Source organism: Oncorhynchus nerka, linkage group LG8, assembly GCF_034236695.1.
Source record: "Oncorhynchus nerka isolate Pitt River linkage group LG8, Oner_Uvic_2.0, whole genome shotgun sequence".
Lineage (NCBI taxonomy): Eukaryota > Metazoa > Chordata > Actinopteri > Salmoniformes > Salmonidae > Oncorhynchus > Oncorhynchus nerka.
The window spans coordinates 71,084,451-71,105,718 of record NC_088403.1 but is presented as its reverse complement, the minus strand read 5'-3'; the positions used below and the strand labels follow the sequence as shown (position 1 = coordinate 71,105,718).

The 21,268-nt window shown below is 46.0% G+C and overlaps 1 protein-coding gene across 1 annotated transcript in view; it reads right to left on the bottom strand.

Moving 5' to 3' along the window:
* The window catches only part of LOC135572795 (voltage-gated potassium channel subunit beta-3-like), a 93,343-nt gene that overhangs the window by 29,606 nt on the left and 42,469 nt on the right, over window positions 1–21,268 (bottom strand). The window contains exons 7-9 of the mRNA XM_065021215.1: window positions 10,900–11,020; window positions 6,250–6,344; window positions 5,035–5,155 (exon numbers count right to left, since the gene is read on the bottom strand). Coding sequence (XP_064877287.1) covers window positions 5,035–5,155; window positions 6,250–6,344; window positions 10,900–11,020 — 337 coding nt within the window. The remainder of the gene's footprint in view (window positions 1–5,034; window positions 5,156–6,249; window positions 6,345–10,899; window positions 11,021–21,268) is intronic.

Genomic DNA, 21,268 nt, shown 5'->3' with positions numbered 1-21,268 from the left:
GACTGTCGCCCCATAGCACTCACTTCTGTCATCATGAAGTTCTTTGAGAGACTAGTCAAGGATCATATCACCTCTACCTTACCTGTCACCCTAGACCCACTTCAATTTGCTTACTGCCCCAATAGGTCCACTGCACACTGCCCTATCCCATCTGGACAAGAGGAATACCTATGTAAGAATGCCTTTCATTGACTACAGCTCAGCATTCAACAGCCTAGTACCCTCCAAGCGCATCATTAAGATTGAGGCCCTGGGACTGAACCCAGCCCTGTGCAACTGGGTCTTGGACTTCCTGACGGACCGCCCCCAGGTGGTGAAGGTAGGAAACAACACCTCCACTTCACTGATCCTCAACAAGGGTGCTACAGCGCCTCTTCAACCTCAGGAGGCTGAAGAAATTGGACTTGTCACCTAAAACAGTCACAAACTTTTACAGATGCACAATCAAAAGCATCCTGTCGGCCTGTATCGCCGCTTGGTACGGCAACTGCACCGCCCACAACCGCAGGGCTCTCCAGAGGGTGGGGCAAACTACCTGCCCTCCAGGACACCTACACCACTCGATGTCACAGGAAGGCCAAAAAGATCATCAAGGACAACAACCACCCGAGCCACTGCCTGTTCACCCCTCTATCATCCAGAAGGCGAGGTGAGTACAAAGCTTTTATTCAGACAATGAAATTCGAATGTTTATATATTTTGAGTAATCTCATCTCCTATGCACACTGCACACTGCCCTAACCCACCTGGACAAGAGGAATACCTATGTGAGAATGCTGTTCATTGACTACAGCTCGGCATTCAATACCATAGTACCCTCCAAGCTCGTCATCAAGCTCGAGACCCTGGGTCTCGACCCCGCCCTGTGCAACTGGGTACTGGACTTCCTGACGGGCCGCCCACAGGTGGTGAGGGTAGGCAACAACATCTCCTCCCCGCTGATCCTCAACACGGGGGCCCCACAAGGGTGCGTTCTGAGCCCTCTCCTGTACTCCCTGTTCACCCACGACTGCGTGGCCATGCACGCCTCCAACTCAATCATCAAGTTTGCGGACGACACAACAGTGGTAGGCTTGATTACCAACAACGACGAGACGGCCTACAGGGAGGAGGTGAGGGCCCTCGGAGTGTGGTGTCAGGAAAATAACCTCACACTCAACGTCAACAAAACTAAGGAGATGATTGTGGACTTCAGGAAACAGCAGAGGGAACACCCCCTATCCACATCGATGGATCAGTAGTGGAGAGGGTAGCAAGTTTTAAGTTCCTCGGCATACACATCACAGACAAACTGAATTGGTCCACTCACACTGACAGCGTCGTGAAGAAGGCGCAGCAGCGCCTCTTCAACCTCAGGAGGCTGAAGAAATTCGGCTTGTCACCAAAAGCACTCACAAACTTCTACAGATGCACAATCGAGAGCATCCTGGCGGGCTGTATCACCGCCTGGTACGGCAACTGCTCCGCCCTCAACCGTAAGGCTCTCCAGAGGGTAGTGAGGTCTGCACAACGCATCACCGGGGGCAAACTACCTGCCCTCCAGGACACCTACACCACCCGATGTTACAGGAAGGCCATAAAGATCATCAAGGACATCAACCACCCGAACCACTGCCTGTTCACCCCGCTATCATCCAGAAGGCGAGGTCAGTACAGGTGCATCAAAGCTGGGACCGAGAGACTGAAAAACAGCTTCCATCTCAAGGCCATCAGACTGTTAAACAGCAATCACTAACATTGAGTGGCTGCTGCCAACACACTGTCATTGACACTGACCCAACTCCAGCCACTTTAATAATGGGAATTGATGGGAAATGATGTAAATATATCACTAGCCACTTTAAACAATGCTACCTTATATAATGTTACTTACCCTACATTATTCATCTCATATGCATATGTATATACTGTACTCTAGATCATCGACTGCATTCTTATGTCACTAGCCACTTTAACTATGCCACTTTGTTTACTTTGTCTACATACTCATCTCATATGTATATACTGTACTCGATACCATCTACTGTATGCTGCTCTGTACCATCACTCATTCATATATCCTTATGTACATATTCCTTATCCCCTTACACTGTGTATAAGACAGTAGTTTTGGGAATTGTTAGTTAGATTACTTGTTGGTTATCACTGCATTGTCGGAACTAGAAGCACAAGCATTTCGCTACACTCGCATTAACATCTGCTAACCATGTGTATGTGACAAATAAAATTTGATTTGATTTGATATACTGTATTCTATACTACTGTATCTTAGTCTATGTCGCACTGACATTACTCCTCCCATATGTATATACTGTATTCTATACTACTGTATCTTAGTCTATGTCACTCTGACATTGCTCATCCATATATTCATATATTCTTAATTCCATTCCTTTACTAGATTTGTGTGTATTGGGTATATGTTGTATATATGTATATGTTGTATATATGTATATGTGTGTATTGGGTATATGTTGTATATATGTATATGTTGTATATATGTATATGTGTGTATTGGGTATATGTATATGTGTGTATTGGGTATATGTATATGTGTGTATTGGGTATATGTATATGTGTGTATATGTATATGTTGTATATATGTATATGTGTGTATTGGGTATATGTATATGTGTGTATTGGGTATATGTGTGTATATGTATATGTGTGTATTGGGTATATGTATATGTGTGTATTGGGTATATGTATATGTGTGTATTGGGTATATGTGTGTATATGTATATGTGTGTATTGGGTATATGTTGTATATATGTATATGTTGTATATATGTATATGTGTGTATTGGGTATATGTGTGTATATGTATATGTGTGTATTGGGTATATGTATATGTTGTGTATATGTATATGTGTGTATTGGGCATATGTGGTGTATATGCATATGTGTGTATTGGGTATATGTTGTTGTATATGTATATGTGTGTATTGGGTATATGTGTGTATATGTATATGTGTGTATTGGGTATATGTTGTGTATATGTATATGTGTGTATTGGGTATATTTTGTGTGTATGTATATGTGTGCATTGGGTATATGGTGTGTATTGGGTATATGTGGTGTATATGTATATGTGTGTATTGGGTATATGTACATGTGTGTATTGGGTATATGTTGTGTATATGTATATGTGTGTATTGGGTATATGTTGTGTATATGTATATGTGTGTATTGGGCATATGTGGTGTATATGTACATGTGTGTATTGGGTATATGTTGTGTATATGTATATGTGTGTATTGGGTATATGTTGTGTATATGTATATGTGTGTATTGGGTATATGTTGTGTATATGTATATGTGTGTATTGGGTATATGTTGTGTATATGTATATGTAGTGTATTGGGTATATGTTGTGTATATGTATATGTGTGTATTGGGTATATGTGTGTATTGTGTATATGTGTGTATTGGGTATATGTTGTGTATTGGGTATATGTTGTGTATTGGGTATATGTTGTGTATATGTATATGTGTGTATTGGGTATATGTGTGTATATACTGTGTATTGGGTATATGTTGTGTATATGCATATGTTGTGTATTGGGTATATGTTGTGTATCGTGTATATGTGTGTATCGGGTATATGTGTGTATATACTGTGTATTGGGTATATGTTGTGTATTGGGTATATGTTGTGTATATGTATATGTGTGTATTGGGTATATGTGTGTATATACTGTGTATTGGGTATATGTGGTGTATTGGGTATATGTTGTGTATCGTGTATGTGTGTGTATCGGGTATATGTTGTGTATTGTGTATATGTGTGTATTGGGTATATGTTGTGTATTGGGTATATGTGTGTATTGGGTATATGTTGTGTATTGGGTATATGTTGTGTATCGTGTATGTGTGTGTATTGGGTATATGTTGTATATTGGGTATATGTTGTTTATTGGGTATATGTTGTGTATTGGGTATATGTTGTGTATTGGGTATATGTTGTGTATCGTGTATGTGTGTGTATCGGGTATATGTGTGTATATGTATATGTGTGTATTGGGTATATGTTGTGTGTATGTGTTTGTATATATTGGTTATATGTATATGTATATATTGGCTACATGTAGTGTATATGTATATGTTGTGTATTGTGTATATGTGTGTATTGGGTATATGTTGTGTATATGTATATGTGTGTATTGGGTATATGTTGTGTATATGTATATGTGTGTATTGGGTATATGTGGTGTATATGCATATGTTGTGTATATGTATATGTGTGTATTGTGTATATGTGTGTATTGTGTATATGTAGTGTATTGGGTATATGTTGTATATTGGGTATATGTTGTGTATATGTGTATATTGTGAATTGGGTATATGTGGTGTATATGTGTATGTGTGTATTGGGTATATGTTGTATATTGGGTATATGTTGTATATTGGGTATATGTTGTGTATATGTGTATGTGTGTATTGGGTATATGTTGTGTATTGGGTATATGTGTGTATTGGGTATATGTTGTGTATTGGGTATATGTTGTGTATTGGGTATATGTTGTGTATTGGGTATATGTTGTGTATTGGGTATATGTTGTGTATTGGGTATATGTTGTGTATTGGGTATATGTGTGTATTGGGTATATGTTGTGTATTGGGTATATGTTGTGTATTGGGTATATGTTGTATATTGGGTATATGTTGTGTGTATGTATGTGTGTGTATTGATGTTGTATATATTGGGTATATGTTGTGTGTATGTATGTGTGTGTATTGAGTATATGTATATATTGGGTATATGTATGTGTATATATTTGGTATATATATATGTATATATTGGGTAAATGTTGTGTATTATTGCACTGTCAGAGCTAAAACATTACGCAGTTAGATCTGATCTCTAGAGAAACTGTGCAATGTGTTAAAAGAAAGAAAGAAAAACACTATGGAATTCAAATAATTCAAGGACATTAGTCAATTAGTTGTTTAAAACCCCCCAGTTATGACTTTTTCTGTGAATTGCTCAGCACTAACACACCCAAACATAGAGACACACACCACAATACCTTACCTATAGCGAGTTGAGATAGGGTGCAGTTCATCCGATCAGCCAAAGGGTGGAGCTCTTTGATCTTGGCCAGCTGTTTCTGTCCCTCCTCACTGAATATTCGATCCTTCATCCACACATAGCCCTGCAAACACACACACACACACACACACACACACACACACACACACACACACACACACACACACACACACACACACACACACACACACACACACACACACACACACACACACACACACACACACATAGTTTGTATAACTGGGCTTATTGATGTCTGGTATTGGATAGCCATATTGGTGTTGTCTCAGAGAATGGATGAATTCTACTGCAGGTTAGTTTATATGAAATGTCTAGTTTATATGAAATGTCCAGCGGTATTAATAAAGCCTCCAGCTACAGTTCCAGCTCCCTTTATTCTCTCTCTCTCTCTCAGAGAATGTGAGCCCTAGGACCATGCCTCAGGACTACCTGGCCTGATGACTCCTTGCTGTCCCCAGTCCACCTGGTCGTGCTGCTGCTCCCGTTTCAACTGTTCTGCCTGCGGCTATGGAACCCTAACCTGTTCACCGGATGTGCTCCCTGTCCCAGACCTGCTGTTTTCAACTCTCTAGAGACAGCAGGAGTGGTAGAGATACTCTCAATGATCAGCTATGAAAAGCCAACTGACATTCCCTCCTGAGGTGCTGACTTGTTGCACCCTCGACAACTACTGTGATTATTATCATTTGACCCTGCTGGTCATCTATGAACATTTGAACATCTTGGCCATGTTCTGTTATAATCTCCACCCGGCACAGTCAGAAGAGGACTGGCCACCCCACATAGCCTGGTTCCTCTCTAGTTTTCTTCCTAGGTTTCGGCCTTTCTAGGGAGTGTTTGGAGTTTTAGGCTGGGTTTCTGTACAGCATTTTGAGACATCAGCTGATGTAAGAAGGACTATATAAATACATTTGACTGATTTGTTCCAATTTGACTGATCTGGTCCAGAAATCTTAAAATACCATAAAAACATATTTGTAAAAAATAAGAAAGTGTGTGTAATCCTTCTCACCCCCCCTTAATAGATTTAGATGCTCTATTGTAAAGTGGCTGTTCCACTGGATGTCATAAGGTGAACGCACCAATTTGTAAGTCGCTCTGGATAAGAGCGTCTGCTAAATGACTTAAATGTAAATGTGTGTGTGTGTTGGTACGTGCGGGTTGTTGTGTCTGTACCTTCATGGCAGCTCTTGAGTCTTCAGGAACTCCGTCGTTGTATTTCCCTGATATCAGACCTCCAGCTAGAGGGGACCACGTCATCACTCCTACACCTGAGAACAGATAGTTACTAGAGGCTCTATTCAATCTGTAACCCTGATATCAGACCCCCAGCTAGAGGGGGCCACATCCTCTATCCTACACCTGGGATTAAGGCTGCAATGTGTAACTTTTTGGGTGACCGGCCAAATTCACATAGAAATGTGAGTAATAGATCTGTCGTTCTCATTGAAAGGAAGTCTAAGAAGCGGTTGATATGTTCTATTTTTGCCATTTCTATGCTGAAATGTCATTTTTGCCTCTTTTAATTTCGGTTTTGCACATCAGCTTCAAACTGTTGAAAATACAATATTTTTGGATATTGAAAATATATTTCTCAACGGTTTAGAAGGTACAATGATTCTCTTCACCAAACGTTTTATAGTCCTGTACCCATTTCAACCTCCAGCTGCGTACCCCCTCTAGCACCAGGGTCAGCTGTACCCCCCTCTAGCACCAGGGTCAGCTGTACCCCCCTCTAGCACCAGGGTCAGCTGTACCCCCTCTAGCACCAGGGTCAGCTGTACCCCCCTCTAGCACCAGGGTCAGCTGTACCCCCTCTAGCACCAGGGTCAGCTGTACCCCCTCTAGCACCAGGGTCAGCTGTACCCCCTCTAGCACCAGGGTCAGCTGTACCCCCTCTAGCACCAGGGTCAGCTGTACCCCCTCTAGCACCAGGGTCAGCACACTCTCAAGTTTTGTTTTTTGCCATCATTGTAAGCCTGCCACACACACACACACACACACACACACACACACACACACACACACACACACACACACACACACACACACACACACACACACACACACACACACACACACACTATACGATGCATTTCTTAAACAGAAGAATGAGTGTGAGTTGTCACCACAACCCGGCTCGTGGGAAGTGACAGAGAGCTCTTATAGGACCAGGGCACAAATAATAATATTATAATCATCAATCATTCTGCTCTTTATTTAACCATCTACATATAAAACCTTATTTGATGAAAATTGTGAATCACCATGATTAGGTTAATGAGAAGGGAATGCTTGAAACTCTGCAGTGTTGGGTTGTATTGAAGAGTCTCAGTCTTAAAATCATTTTCCACACACAGTCTGTGCCTGTATTAAGTTAGTGAGTACCGAGAATCCACTCTCACATAGGTACGTGGTTGCAAAGGACATCAGTGTCTTAGCAGCGCAATTTGCCAAGTCAGGATACTCTGAGCGCAGCCCAATCCAGACATCTGGCAGCGGCTTAAATTACATTTTCACAGATCTGCTTGCTGCAATTTGGATGAGGCTCTCTTGTTCGGTAAGTGGTCTGGAGGCATGAAAGGGATAACGAATCCAGTTGTATGTGTCGTCCGTTTCTGGAAAGTACCTGCGTAACTGAGCACCCAACTCACTCAGGTGCTTCGCTATATCACATTTGACATTGTCCACAAGCTTGAGTTAATTTGCACACAAAAAAATCATACAATGATGGAAAGACCTGTGTGTTGTCCTTGTTAATGCAGACAGAGAAGAGCTCCTCCAACCTGTGTGTTGTCCTTGTTAATGCAGACAGAGAAGAGCTCCTCCAACCTGTGTGTTGTCCTTGTTAATGCAGACAGAGAAGAGCTCCAACCTGTGTGTTGTCCTTTGCTAATGCAGACAGAGAAGAGCTCCAACCTGTGTGTTGTCCTTGTTAATGCAGACAGAGAAGAGCTCCAACCTGTGTGTTGTCCTTGTTAATGCAGACAGAGAAGAGCTCCAACCTGTGTGTTGTCCTTGTTAATGCAGACAGAGAAGAGCTCCTCCAACCTGTGTGTTGTCCTTGTTAATGCAGACAGAGAAGAGCTCCAACCTGTGTGTTGTCCTTGTTAATGCAGACAGAGAAGAGCTCCAACCTGTGTGTTGTCCTTGTTAATGCAGACAGAGAAGAGCTCCAACCTGTGTGTTGTCCTTGTTAATGCAGACAGAGAAGAGCTCCAACCTGTGTGTTGTCCATGTTAATGCAGACAGAGAAGAGCTCCAACCTGTGTGTTGTCCTTGTTAATGCAGACAGAGAAGAGCTCCAACCTGTGTGTTGTCCGTGTTAATGCAGACAGAGAAGAGCTCCAACCTGTGTGTTGTCCTTGTTAATGCAGACAGAGAAGAGCTCCAACCTGTGTGTTGTCCGTGTTAATGCAGACAGAGAAGAGCTCCAACCTGTGTGTGTCCGTGTTAATGCAGACAGAGAAGAGCTCCAACCTGTGTGTTGTCCTTGTTAATGCAGACAGAGAAGAGCTCCAACCTGTGTGTTGTCCGTGTTAATGCAGACAGAGAAGAGCTCCAACCTGTGTGTTGTCCGTGTTAATGCAGACAGAGAAGAGCTCCAACCTGTGTGTTGTCCTTGTTAATGCAGACAGAGAAGAGCTCCAACCTGTGTGTTGTCCTTGTTAATGCAGACAGAGAGTAGCTCCAACCTGTGTGTTGTCCTTGTTAATGCAGACAGAGAAGAGCTCCAACCTGTGTGTTGTCCTTGTTAATGCAGACAGAGAAGAACTCCAACCTGTGTGTTGTCCTTGTTAATGCAGACAGAGAAGAGCTCCAACCTGTGTGTTGTCCTTGTTAATGCAGACAGAGAAGAGCTCCAACCTGTGTGTTGTCCGTGTTAATGCAGACAGAGAAGAGCTCCAACCTGTGTGTTGTCCTTGTTAATGCAGACAGAGAAGAGCTCCAACCTGTGTGTTGTCCTTGTTAATGCAGACAGAGAAGAGCTCCAACGTCTTAATCAGAGCCTCAATATGGTCCCGCACGTTCAATATAGTTGAAGAGTCCCTGTAATCCTAGATTCAGATCATTCAGGGGAGAACAAACATCACCCAGATAGGCCAGTCGTGTGAGAAACTCGTCATCATGCAAGCGGTCATGACAAAGTGAAAATGATGGTCAAGATAATTTTAAGCTCTTCAATTAAAAATAAAAAGTGTAAATACTTTGTCCCTTGATAACCAGCCCACTTCAGTATGTTGTAAAAGTGTTACATGGTCGCTGCCCATATCATTGCATAGTGCAGAAAACACACAGGAGTTCAGGGGCCTTGCTTTAACGAAGTTAACCATTTTCACTGTAGTGTCCAAAATGTCTTTCAAGCTGTCATCGTGATTAGTCTAGTTATAGTTACATAATCATGATTAGTCTAGTTATAGAGTTATATAGAGTACAGTATATACATATACATATGAGATGAGTAATGTAGGGTATGTAAACATTATATTAAGTAGCATTGTTTAAAGTGGCTAGTGATATACAGTATTTTACATCAATTTCCATCAATTCCCATTATTAAAGTGGCTGGATGTTAGTGGTGGCTGTTTAACAGTCTGATGGCCTTGAGATAGAAGCTGTTTTTCAGTCTCTCGGTCCCAGCTTTGATGCACCTGTACTGACCTCGCCTTCTGGATGATAGCGGGGTGAACAGGCAGTGGCTCGGGTGGTTGTTGTCCTTGATGATCTTTATGGCCTTCCTGTGACATCGGGTGGTGTAGGTGTCCTGGAGGGCAGGTAGTTTGCCCCCGGTGATGCGTTGTGCAGACCTCACTACCCTCTGGAGAGCCTTACGGTTGTGGGCGGAGCAGTTGCTGTACCAGGCGGTGATACAGCCTGACAGAATGCTCTCGATTGTGCATCTGTAGAAGTTTGTGAGTGCTTTTGGTGACAAGCCAAATTTCTTCAGCCTCCTGAGGTTGAAGAGGCGCTGCTGCGCCTTCTTCACAACGCTGTCTGTATGGGTGGACCAATTCAGTTTGTCCGTGATGTGTACGCCGAGGAACTTAAAACTTACTACCCTCTCCACTACTGTCCCATCGATGTGGATAGGGGGGTGCTCCCTCTGCTGTTTCCTGAAGTCCACAATCATCTCCTTAGTTTTGTTGACGTTGAGTGTGAGGTTATTTTCCTGATACCACACTCCGAGGGCCCTCTGTAGGCCGTCTCGTCGTTGTTGGTAATCAAGCCTACCACTGTTGTGTCGTCCGCAAACTTGATGATTGAGTTGGAGGCGTGCATGGCCACGCAGTCGTGGGTGAACAGGGAGTACAGGAGAGGGCTCAGAACGCACCCTTGTGGGGCCCCAGTATGATCTGATTCAGGGCTCTTGGAGAGTTACCATCTTTTAGGTTTTCTCCAACCCTAATCTTGTTCACCTGTGTCTAATAATTAGCTCCTTGATAAGCTACAGGAGGGTACCTCTCCAGGAGATCTGAACCTCCAGCTAGTCCCCTACCCTTTTCTCTGTGACCTCTCTCTCTACTATAACAGTCTGTGGTGATTGGACTGAGAGCCTCTCTCTCTACTATAACAGTCTATGGTGATTGGACTGAGAGCCTCTCTCTCTACTATAACAGTCTATGGTGATTGGACTGAGAGCCTCTCTCTCTACTATAACAGTCTATGGTGATTGGACTGAGAGGATGTAAACACAGACAGCTTGCAGCTACGTCATTTAACATGTGATTCGTTCACCATTGTTAAAAGTAAAGTGAATTATCTGTCTTTCATATTTGTATTTGTTTGTGCTAAAGAGATCCACTGTTGTGTGTGTGTGTACAGTACCTATCTTGTGGTATAGTTCAGGTAGCTGGACCTCCACCTTGTCTCTGTGGTAGTAGTGGTATTCTGCCTGCTCACACACTGGAGGGATGAGGTTGAACTGCCGCGCTACTGAGTATGCCTCCTACACACACACACACACACACACACACACACACACACACACACACACACACACACACACACACACACACACACACACACACACACACACACACACACACACACACACACACACACACAGTGAGAAAGTGACACAGAAAAGTTAGAAAGGAATGCAACATAGATTTCTAAACTGAAAGTGAGAAGTACCACACGTCAAATCATGATGTCTGGTTTAGGGTTGGGGTTAGGGTTAGGTTCAGGGTTAGGGTTAGGGTTAAGGGTTAGGGTTAGGGTTAAGGTTAGGGTTAAGGTTAGGGTTAATGGTTAGGGTTAATGGTTAGGGTTAAGGTTAAGGTTAAGGTTAGGGTTAAGGTTAAGGTTAAGGTTAGGGTTAAGGTTAGGATTAAGGTTAAGGTTAGGGTTAAGGTTTGGGTTAATGGTTAGTGTTAAGGTTAAGGTTAGGGTTAAGGTTAGGATTAAGGTTAGGGTTAGGGTTAAAGTTAGGGTTAGGGTTAATGGTTAGGGTTAAGGTTAGGGTTAAGGTTAGGATTAAGGTTAGGGTTAGGGTTAAGGTTAGGGTTAGGGTTAATGGTTAGGGTTAATGGTTAGGGTTAAGGTTAGGGTTAAGGTTAGGATTAAGGTTAGGGTTAGGATTAAGGTTAGGGTTAGGGTTAAGGTTAGGGTTAGGATTAAGGTTAGGGTTAGGGTTAAGGTTAGGGTTAGGGTTAGGATTAAGGTTAGGGTTAGGGTTAAGGTTAGGGTTAGGGTTAATGGTTAGGGTTAGGGTTAAGGTTAAGGTTAGGGTTAAGGTGAAAATAAGCTGTTACCCACAAGGAGTACAGCGGGCACATAGACAATTACCCTTCTCATTCTATGAATCTCCAGTTAAAACCAAGGTATCATTTTAATACATTGTCAAAATAGATTGATTGGTACCAGAAACCTCCAAACTGGTCACCAGACAGGCTACATTCCCATCATAAAACAGTTTAGGGTTAAAGAAACTTCCAAACTGGTCACCAGACAGGCTACATTCCCATCATAAAACAGTTTAGAGTTAAAGAAACCTCTAAACTGGTCACCAGATGGCTACATTCCCATCATAAAACAGTTTAGGGTTAAAGAAACCTCCAAACTGGTCACCAGACAGGCTACATTCCCATCATAAAACAGTTTAGGGTTAAAGAAACCTCCAAACTGGTCACCAGACGGCTACATTCCCATCATAAAACAGTTGGCGCTAAGTGTCAGGGACTTTAGTCAATCTCCTTGAGACCGATGGGGGTGTGCCCAATTTGGAAATCCACCTTTTCTCTGCTGCCAATCTTTGGGCCTTGGACCACCCCACCCCTACGCTCCAGGTCCCTCTTTACTCATTGGACTGCTAGGAGATTCCCTACGCTCCAGGTCCCTCTTTAACACTTTTCTCATTGGACTGCTAGGAGGTTCCCTACGCTCCACGTCCCTCTTTACTCATTGGACTGCTAGGAGATTCCCCATGATCCAGGCCCCTCTTTACTCATTGGACTGCTAGGAGATTCCCCATGATCCAGGACCCTCTTTACTCATTGGACTGCTAGGAGGTTCCCCATGATCCAGGACCCTCTTTACTCATTGGACTGCTAGGAGGTTCCCCATGATCCAGGACCCTCTTTACTCATTGGACTGCTAGGAGATTCCCCATGATCCAGGTCCCTCTTTACTCATTGGACTGCTAGGAGGTTCCCCATGATCCAGGTCCCTCTTTACTCATTGGACTGCTAGGAGGTTCCCCATGATCCAGGACCCTCTTTACTCATTGGACTGCTAGTAGGTTCCCCATGATCCAGGACCCTCTTTACTCATTGGACTGCTATGAGGTTCCCCATGATCCAGGTCCCTCTTTACTCATTGGACTGCTAGGAGGTTCCCCATGATCCAGGTTCCTATTTATCGATTTACTCATTGTACTGGCCAGGTGGTTACCCACTTTCCAAGTGCTGCATTCCCTCTTTACTCATTGGACTGGCTAGGAGATTCCCCAAGCTCCAGGTCACTCTTTACACATTGGACTGGCCAGGTACCAGGTCACTCTTTACTCATTGGACTGACTAGGAGGTACCCCATGCTCCAGGTCCCTCTTTAAATTGTTACTCATGGGAATGGCTAGGAGGTTCCCCATGCTCCAGGTCCCTCTTTACCACTTTTCTCATTGGACTGCTAGGAGATTCCCTACGCTCCAGGTCCCTCTTTACTCATTGGACTGCTAGGAGATTCCCTACGCTCCAGGTCCCTCTTTACCACTTTTCTCATTGGACTGCTAGGAGATTCCCTACGCTCCAGGTCCCTCTTTACTCATTGGACTGCTAGGAGATTCCCTACGCTCCAGGTCCCTCTTTACTCATTGGACTGCTAGGAGATTCCCTACGCTCCAGGTCCCTCTTTACTCATTGGACTGCAAGGAGATTCCCTACGCTCCAGGTCCCTCTTTACTCATTGGACTGCTAGGAGATTCCCTACGCTCCAGGTCCCTCTTTTCTCATTGGACTGCTAGGAGATTCCCTACGCTCCAGGTCCCTCTTTGCTCATTGGACTGCTAGGAGATTCCCTAAGCTCCAGGTCCCTCTTTACCACTTTTCTCATTGGATTGCTAGGATATTCCCTACACTCCAGGTCCTCTTTACCACTTTTCTCATTGGACTGCTAGGAGATTCCCCTACGCTCCAGGTCCCTCTTTACTCATTGGACTGCTAGGAGATTCCCTACGCTCCAGGTCCTCTTTACCACTTTTCTCATTGGACTGCTAGGAGATTCCCTACGCTCCAGGTCCCTCTTTACTCATTGGACTGCTAGGAGATTCCCCATGATCCAGGTCCCTCTTTACTCATTGGACTGCTAGGAGGTTCCCCATGATCCAGGATCCTCTTTACTCATTGGACTGCTAGGAGGTTCCCCATGATCCAGGTCCCTCTTTACTCATTGGACTGCTAGGAGATTCCCTACGCTCCAGGTTCCTCTTTACTCATTGGACTGCTAGGAGATTCCCTACGCTCCAGGTCCCTCTTTGCTCATTGGACTGCTAGGAGATTCCCTACGCTCCAGGTCCCTCTTTACCACTTTTCTCATTGGATTGCTAGGATATTCCCTACACTCCAGGTCCCTCTTTACCACTTTTCTCATTGGACTGCTAGGAGATTCCCTACGCTCCAGGTCCCTCTTTACTCATTGGACTGCTAGGAGATTCCCTACGCTCCAGGTCCCTCTTTACCACTTTTCTCATTGGACTGCTAGGAGATTCCCTACGCTCCAGGTCCCTCTTTACTCATTGGACTGCTAGGAGATTCCCCATGATCCAGGTCCCTCTTTACTCATTGGACTGCTAGGAGGTTCCCCATGATCCAGGATCCTCTTTACTCATTGGACTGCTAGGAGGTTCCCCATGATCCAGGTCCCTCTTTACTCATTGGACTGCTAGGAGATTCCCTACGCTCCAGGTTCCTCTTTACTCATTGGACTGCTAGGAGATTCCCTACGCTCCAGGTCCCTCTTTACTCATTGGACTGCTAGGAGATTCCCCATGATCCAGAACCCTCTTTACTCATTGGACTGCTAGGAGGTTCCCCATGCTCCAGGTCCCTCTTTAAATTGTTACTCATGGGACTGGCAAGGAGGTTACCCCCTTTACCTCTTGACTCATTGGATTGACTAGGAGGTTCCCCAAGCTCCAGGGCCCTCGTTACTCATTAGACTGACTTGGAGGTTTCCTACACTCCAGGTCCCTCTTTACTCATTGGACAGTCTAGGAGGTTCCCCATGCTCCAGGTGCATCATTACCTCATTACTCATTGGACTGGCTAGGAGGTTACCCCCTTTACCTCTTTACTCATTGGACTGGCTAGGAGGTTACCCCCTTTACCTCTTTACTCATTGGACTGGCTAGGAGGTAACCCCCTTTACCTCTTTACTCATTGGACAGTCTAGGAGGTTCCCTACGCTCCAGGTCCCTCTTTACTCATTGGACTGCTAGGAGATTCCCTACGCTCCAGGTCCCTCTTTACCACTTTTCTCATTGGACTGCTAGGAGATTCCCTACGCTCCAGGTCCCTCTTTACTCATTGGACTGCTAGGAGATTCCCTACGCTCCAGGTCCCTCTTTACTCATTGGACTGCTAGGAGATTCCCTACGCTCCAGGTCCCTCTTTACTCATTGGACTGCTAGGAGATTCCCTACGCTCCAGGTCCCTCTTTACTCATTGGACTGCAAGGAGATTCCCTACGCTCCAGGTCCCTCTTTACTCATTGGACTGCTAGGAGATTCCCTACGCTCCAGGTCCCTCTTTTCTCATTGGACTGCTAGGAGATTCCCTACGCTCCAGGTCCCTCTTTGCTCATTGGACTGCTAGGAGATTCCCTACGCTCCAGGTCCCTCTTTACCACTTTTCTCATTGGATTGCTAGGATATTCCCTACACTCCAGGTCCCTCTTTACCACTTTTCTCATTGGACTGCTAGGAGATTCCCTACGCTCCAGGTCCCTCTTTACTCATTGGACTGCTAGGAGATTCCCTACGCTCCAGGTCCCTCTTTACCACTTTTCTCATTGGACTGCTAGGAGATTCCCTACGCTCCAGGTCCCTCTTTACTCATTGGACTGCTACGAGATTCCCCATGATCCAGGTCCCTCTTTACTCATTGGACTGCTAGGAGGTTCCCCATGATCATGGACCCTCTTTACTCATTGGACTGCTAGGAGGTTCCCCATGATCCAGGTCCCTCTTTACTCATTGGACTGCTAGGAGATTCCCTACGCTCCAGGTTCCTCTTTACTCATTGGACTGCTAGGAGATTCCCTACGCTCCAGGTCCCTCTTTACTCATTGGACTGCTAGGAGATTCCCTACGCTCCAGGTCCCTCTTTACTCATTGGACTGCTAGGAGATTCCCTTCCAGGTCCCTCTTTACTCATTGGACTGCAAGGAGATTCCCTACGCTCCAGGTCCCTCTTTACTCATTGGACTGCTAGGAGATTCCCTACGCTCCAGGTCCCTCTTTTCTCATTGGACTGCTAGGAGATTCCCTACGCTCCAGGTCCCTCTTTGCTCATTGGACTGCAAGGAGATTCCCTACGCTCCAGGTCCCTCTTTACCACTTTTCTCATTGGACTGCTAGGAGATTCCCTACGCTCCAGGTCCCTCTTTACTCATTGGACTGCTAGGAGATTCCCTACGCTCCAGGTCCCTCTTTACTCATTGGACTGCTAGGAGATTCCCTACGCTCCAGGTCCCTCTTTACTCATTGGACTGCTAGGAGATTCCCTACGCTCCAGGTCCCTCTTTACTCATTGGACTGCAAGGAGATTCCCTACGCTCCAGGTCCCTCTTTACTCATTGGACTGCTAGGAGATTCCCTACGCTCCAGGTCCCTCTTTTCTCATTGGACTGCTAGGAGATTCCCTACGCTCCAGGTCCCTCTTTGCTCATTGGACTGCTAGGAGATTCCCTACACTCCAGGTCCCTCTTTACCACTTTTCTCATTGGACTGCTAGGAGATTCCCTACGCTCCAGGTCCCTCTTTACTCATTGGACTGCTAGGAGATTCCCTACGCTCCAGGTCCCTCTTTACCACTTTTCTCATTGGACTGCTAGGAGATTCCCTACGCTCCAGGTCCCTCTTTACTCATTGGACTGCTAGGAGATTCCCCATGATCCAGGTCCCTCTTTACTCATTGGACTGCTAGGAGGTTCCCCATGATCATGGACCCTCTTTACTCATTGGACTGCTAGGAGGTTCCCCATGATCCAGGTCCCTCTTTACTCATTGGACTGCTAGGAGATTCCCTACGCTCCAGGTTCCTCTTTACTCATTGGACTGCTAGGAGATTCCCTACGCTCCAGGTCCCTCTTTACTCATTGGACTGCTAGGATATTCCCTACGCTCCAGGTCCCTCTTTACTCATTGGACTGCTAGGAGATTCCCTACGCTCCAGGTCCTCTTTACTCATTGGACTGCAAGGAGATTCCCCTACGCTCCAGGTCCCTCTTTACTCATTGGACTGCTAGGAGATTCCCTACGCTCCAGGTCCCTCTTTTCTCATTGGACTGCTAGGAGATTCCCTACGCTCCAGGTCCCTCTTTGCTCATTGGACTGCAAGGAGATTCCCTACGCTCCAGGTCCCTCTTTACCACTTTTCTCATTGGATTGCTAGGATATTCCCTACACTCCAGGTCCCTCTTTACCACTTTTCTCATTGGACTGCTAGGAGATTCCCTACGCTCCAGGTCCCTCTTTACTCATTGGACTGCTAGGAGATTCCCTACGCTCCAGGTCCTCTTTACCACTTTTCTCATTGGACTGCTAGGAGATTCCCTACGCTCCAGGTCCCTCTTTACTCATTGGACTGCTAGGAGATTCCCCATGATCCAGGTCCCTCTTTACTCATTGGACTGCTAGGAGGTTCCCCATGATCCAGGATCCTCTTTACTCATTGGACTGCTAGGAGGTTCCCCATGATCCAGGTCCCTCTTTACTCATTGGACTGCTAGGAGATTCCCTACGCTCCAGGTTCCTCTTTACTCATTGGACTGCTAGGAGATTCCCTACGCTCCAGGTCCCTCTTTACTCATTGGACTGCTAGGAGATTCCCCATGATCCAGAACCCTCTTTACTCATTGGACTGCTAGGAGGTTCCCCATGCTCCAGGTCCCTCTTTAAATTGTTACTCATGGGACTGGCAAGGAGGTTACCCCCTTTACCTCTTGACTCATTGGATTGACTAGGAGGTTCCCCAAGCTCCAGGGCCCTCGTTACTCATTAGACTGACTTGGAGGTTTCCTACACTCCAGGTCCCTCTTTACTCATTGGACAGTCTAGGAGGTTCCCCATGCTCCAGGTGCATCATTACCTCATTACTCATTGGACTGGCTAGGAGGTTACCCCCTTTACCTCTTTACTCATTGGACTGGCTAGGAGGTTACCCCCTTTACCTCTTTACTCATTGGACTGGCTAGGAGGTAACCCCCTTTACCTCTTTACTCATTGGACAGTCTAGGAGGTTCCCTACGCTCCAGGTCCCTCTTTACTCATTGGACTGCTAGGAGATTCCCTACGCTCCAGGTCCCTCTTTACCACTTTTCTCATTGGACTGCTAGGAGATTCCCTACGCTCCAGGTCCCTCTTTACTCATTGGACTGCTAGGAGATTCCCTACGCTCCAGGTCCCTCTTTACTCATTGGACTGCTAGGAGATTCCCTACGCTCCAGGTCCCTCTTTACTCATTGGACTGCTAGGAGATTCCCTACGCTCCAGGTCCCTCTTTACTCATTGGACTGCAAGGAGATTCCCCGCTCCAGGTCCCTCTTTACTCATTGGACTGCTAGGAGATTCCCTACGCTCCAGGTCCCTCTTTTCTCATTGGACTGCTAGGAGATTCCCTACGCTCCAGGTCCCTCTTTGCTCATTGGACTGCTAGGAGATTCCCTACGCTCCAGGTCCCTCTTTACCACTTTTCTCATTGGATTGCTAGGATATTCCCTACACTCCAGGTCCCTCTTTACCACTTTTCTCATTGGACTGCTAGGAGATTCCCTACGCTCCAGGTCCCTCTTTACTCATTGGACTGCTAGGAGATTCCCTACGCTCCAGGTCCCTCTTTACCACTTTTCTCATTGGACTGCTAGGAGATTCCCTACGCTCCAGGTCCCTCTTTACTCATTGGACTGCTAGGAGATTCCCCATGATCCAGGTCCCTCTTTACTCATTGGACTGCTATGATGTTCTCCATGATCCAGGACCCTCTTTACTCATTGGACTGCTAGGAGGTTCCCCATGATCCAGGTCCCTCTTTACTCATTGGACTGCTAGGAGATTCCCTACGCTCCAGGTTCCTCTTTACTCATTGGACTGCTAGGAGATTCCCTACGCTCCAGGTCCCTCTTTACTCATTGGACTGCTAGGAGATTCCCCATGATCCAGAACCCTCTTTACTCATTGGACTGCTAGGAGGTTCCCCATGCTCCAGGTCCCTCTTTAAATTGTTACTCATGGGACTGGCAAGGAGGTTACCCCCTTTACCTCTTGACTCATTGGATTGACTAGGAGGTTCCCCAAGCTCCAGGGCCCTCGTTACTCATTAGACTGACTTGGAGGTTTCCTACACTCCAGGTCCCTCTTTACTCATTGGACAGTCTAGGAGGTTCCCCATGCTCCAGGTGCATCATTACCTCATTACTCATTGGACTGGCTAGGAGGTTACCCCCTTTACCTCTTTACTCATTGGACTGGCTAGGAGGTTACCCCCTTTACCTCTTTACTCATTGGACTGGCGAGGAGGTAACCCCCTTTACCTCTTTACTCATTGGACAGTCTAGGAGGTTCACCATGCTCCAGGTGCATCATTACCTCTTTACTCATTGGACTGGCCAGGAGGTTCTCCATGCTCCAGGCCACTCTTTACTCATTGGACTGGCTAGGAGGTTCCCCACGCTCCAGGTACCTCTTTACACATTGAACTGGCTAGGAGGTTCCCCATGCTCCAGGTCCATCATTACCTCTTTACTCAATGGACTGGCTAGGAGGTTACCCCCTTTACCTCTTTACTCATTGGACTGGCTAGGAGGTAACCCCCTTTACCTCTTTACTCATTGGACTGGCTAGGAGGTAACCCCCTTTACCTCTTTACTCATTGGACTGGCTAGGAGGTAACCCCCTTTACCTCTTTACTCATTGGACTGGCTAGGAGGTTCTCCACGCTCCAGGTCACTCTTTACCTCTTTACTCATTGGACTGGCTAGGAGGTTCCCCACACTCCAGGTACCTCTTTACACATTGAACTGGCTAGGAGGTAACCCCCTTTACCTCTTTACTCATTGGACTGGCTAGGAGGTAACCCCCTTTACCTCTTTACTCATTGGACTGGCTAGGAGGTTCTCCACGCTCCAGGTCACTCTTTACCTCTTTACTCATTGGACTGACTAGGAGGTTTCCCACGCTCTAGGTCCCTCTTTACTCATTGGACTGGCTAGGAGGATTCCCACGCTCCAGATTCCTCATTACTCACTGGACTGGCTAGGAGGTTCCCCACGCTCCAGGTCCCTCTTTACCACTTTTCTCATTGGACTGCTAGGAGATTCCCTACGCTCCAGGTCCCTCTTTACTCATTGGACTGCTAGGAGATTCCCTACGCTCCAGGTCCCTCTTTACCACTTTTCTCATTGGACTGCTAGGAGATTCCCTACGCTCCAGGTCCCTCTTTACTCATTGGACTGCTAGGAGATTCCCCATGATCCAGGTCCCTCTTTACTCATTGGACTGCTAGGAGGTTCCCCATGATCCAGGACCCTCTTTACTCATTGGACTGCTAGGAGGTTCCCCATGATCCAGGTCCCTCTTTACTCATTGGACTGCTAGGAGATTCCCTACGCTCCAGGTTCCTCTTTACTCATTGGACTGCTAGGAGATTCCCTACGCTCCAGGTCCCTCTTTACTCATTGGACTGCTAGGAGATTCCCCATGATCCAGAACCCTCTTTACTCATTGGACTGCTAGGAGGTTCCCCATGCTCCAGGTCCCTCTTTAAATTGTTACTCATGGGACTGGCAAGGAGGTTACCCCTTTACCTCTTGACTCATTGGATTGACTAGGAGGTTCCCCAAGCTCCAGGGCCCTCGTTACTCATTAGACTGACTTGGAGGTTTCCTACACTCCAGGTCCCTCTTTACTCATTGGACAGTCTAGGAGGTTCCCCATGCTCCAGGTGCATCATTACCTCATTACTCATTGGACTGGCTAGGAGGTTACCCCCTTTACCTCTTTACTCATTGGACTGGCTAGGAGGTTACCCCTTTACCTCTTTACTCATTGGACTGGCTAGGAGGTAACCCCTTTACCTCTTTACTCATTGGACAGTCTAGGAGGTTCACCATGCTCCAGGTGCATCATTACCTCTTTACTCATTGGACTGGCCAGGAGGTTCTCCATGCTCCAGGCCACTCTTTACTCATTGGACTGGCTAGGAGGTTCCCCACGCTCCAGGTACCTCTTTACACATTGAACTGGCTAGGAGGTTCCCCATGCTCCAGGTCCATCATTACCTCTTTACTCAATGGACTGGCTAGGAGGTTACCCCCTTTACCTCTTTACTCATTGGACTGGCTAGGAGGTAACCCCCTTTACCTCTTTACTCATTGGACTGGCTAGGAGGTAACCCCCTTTACCTCTTTACTCATTGGACTGGCTAGGAGGTAACCCCCTTTACCTCTTTACTCATTGGACTGGCTAGGAGGTTCTCCACGC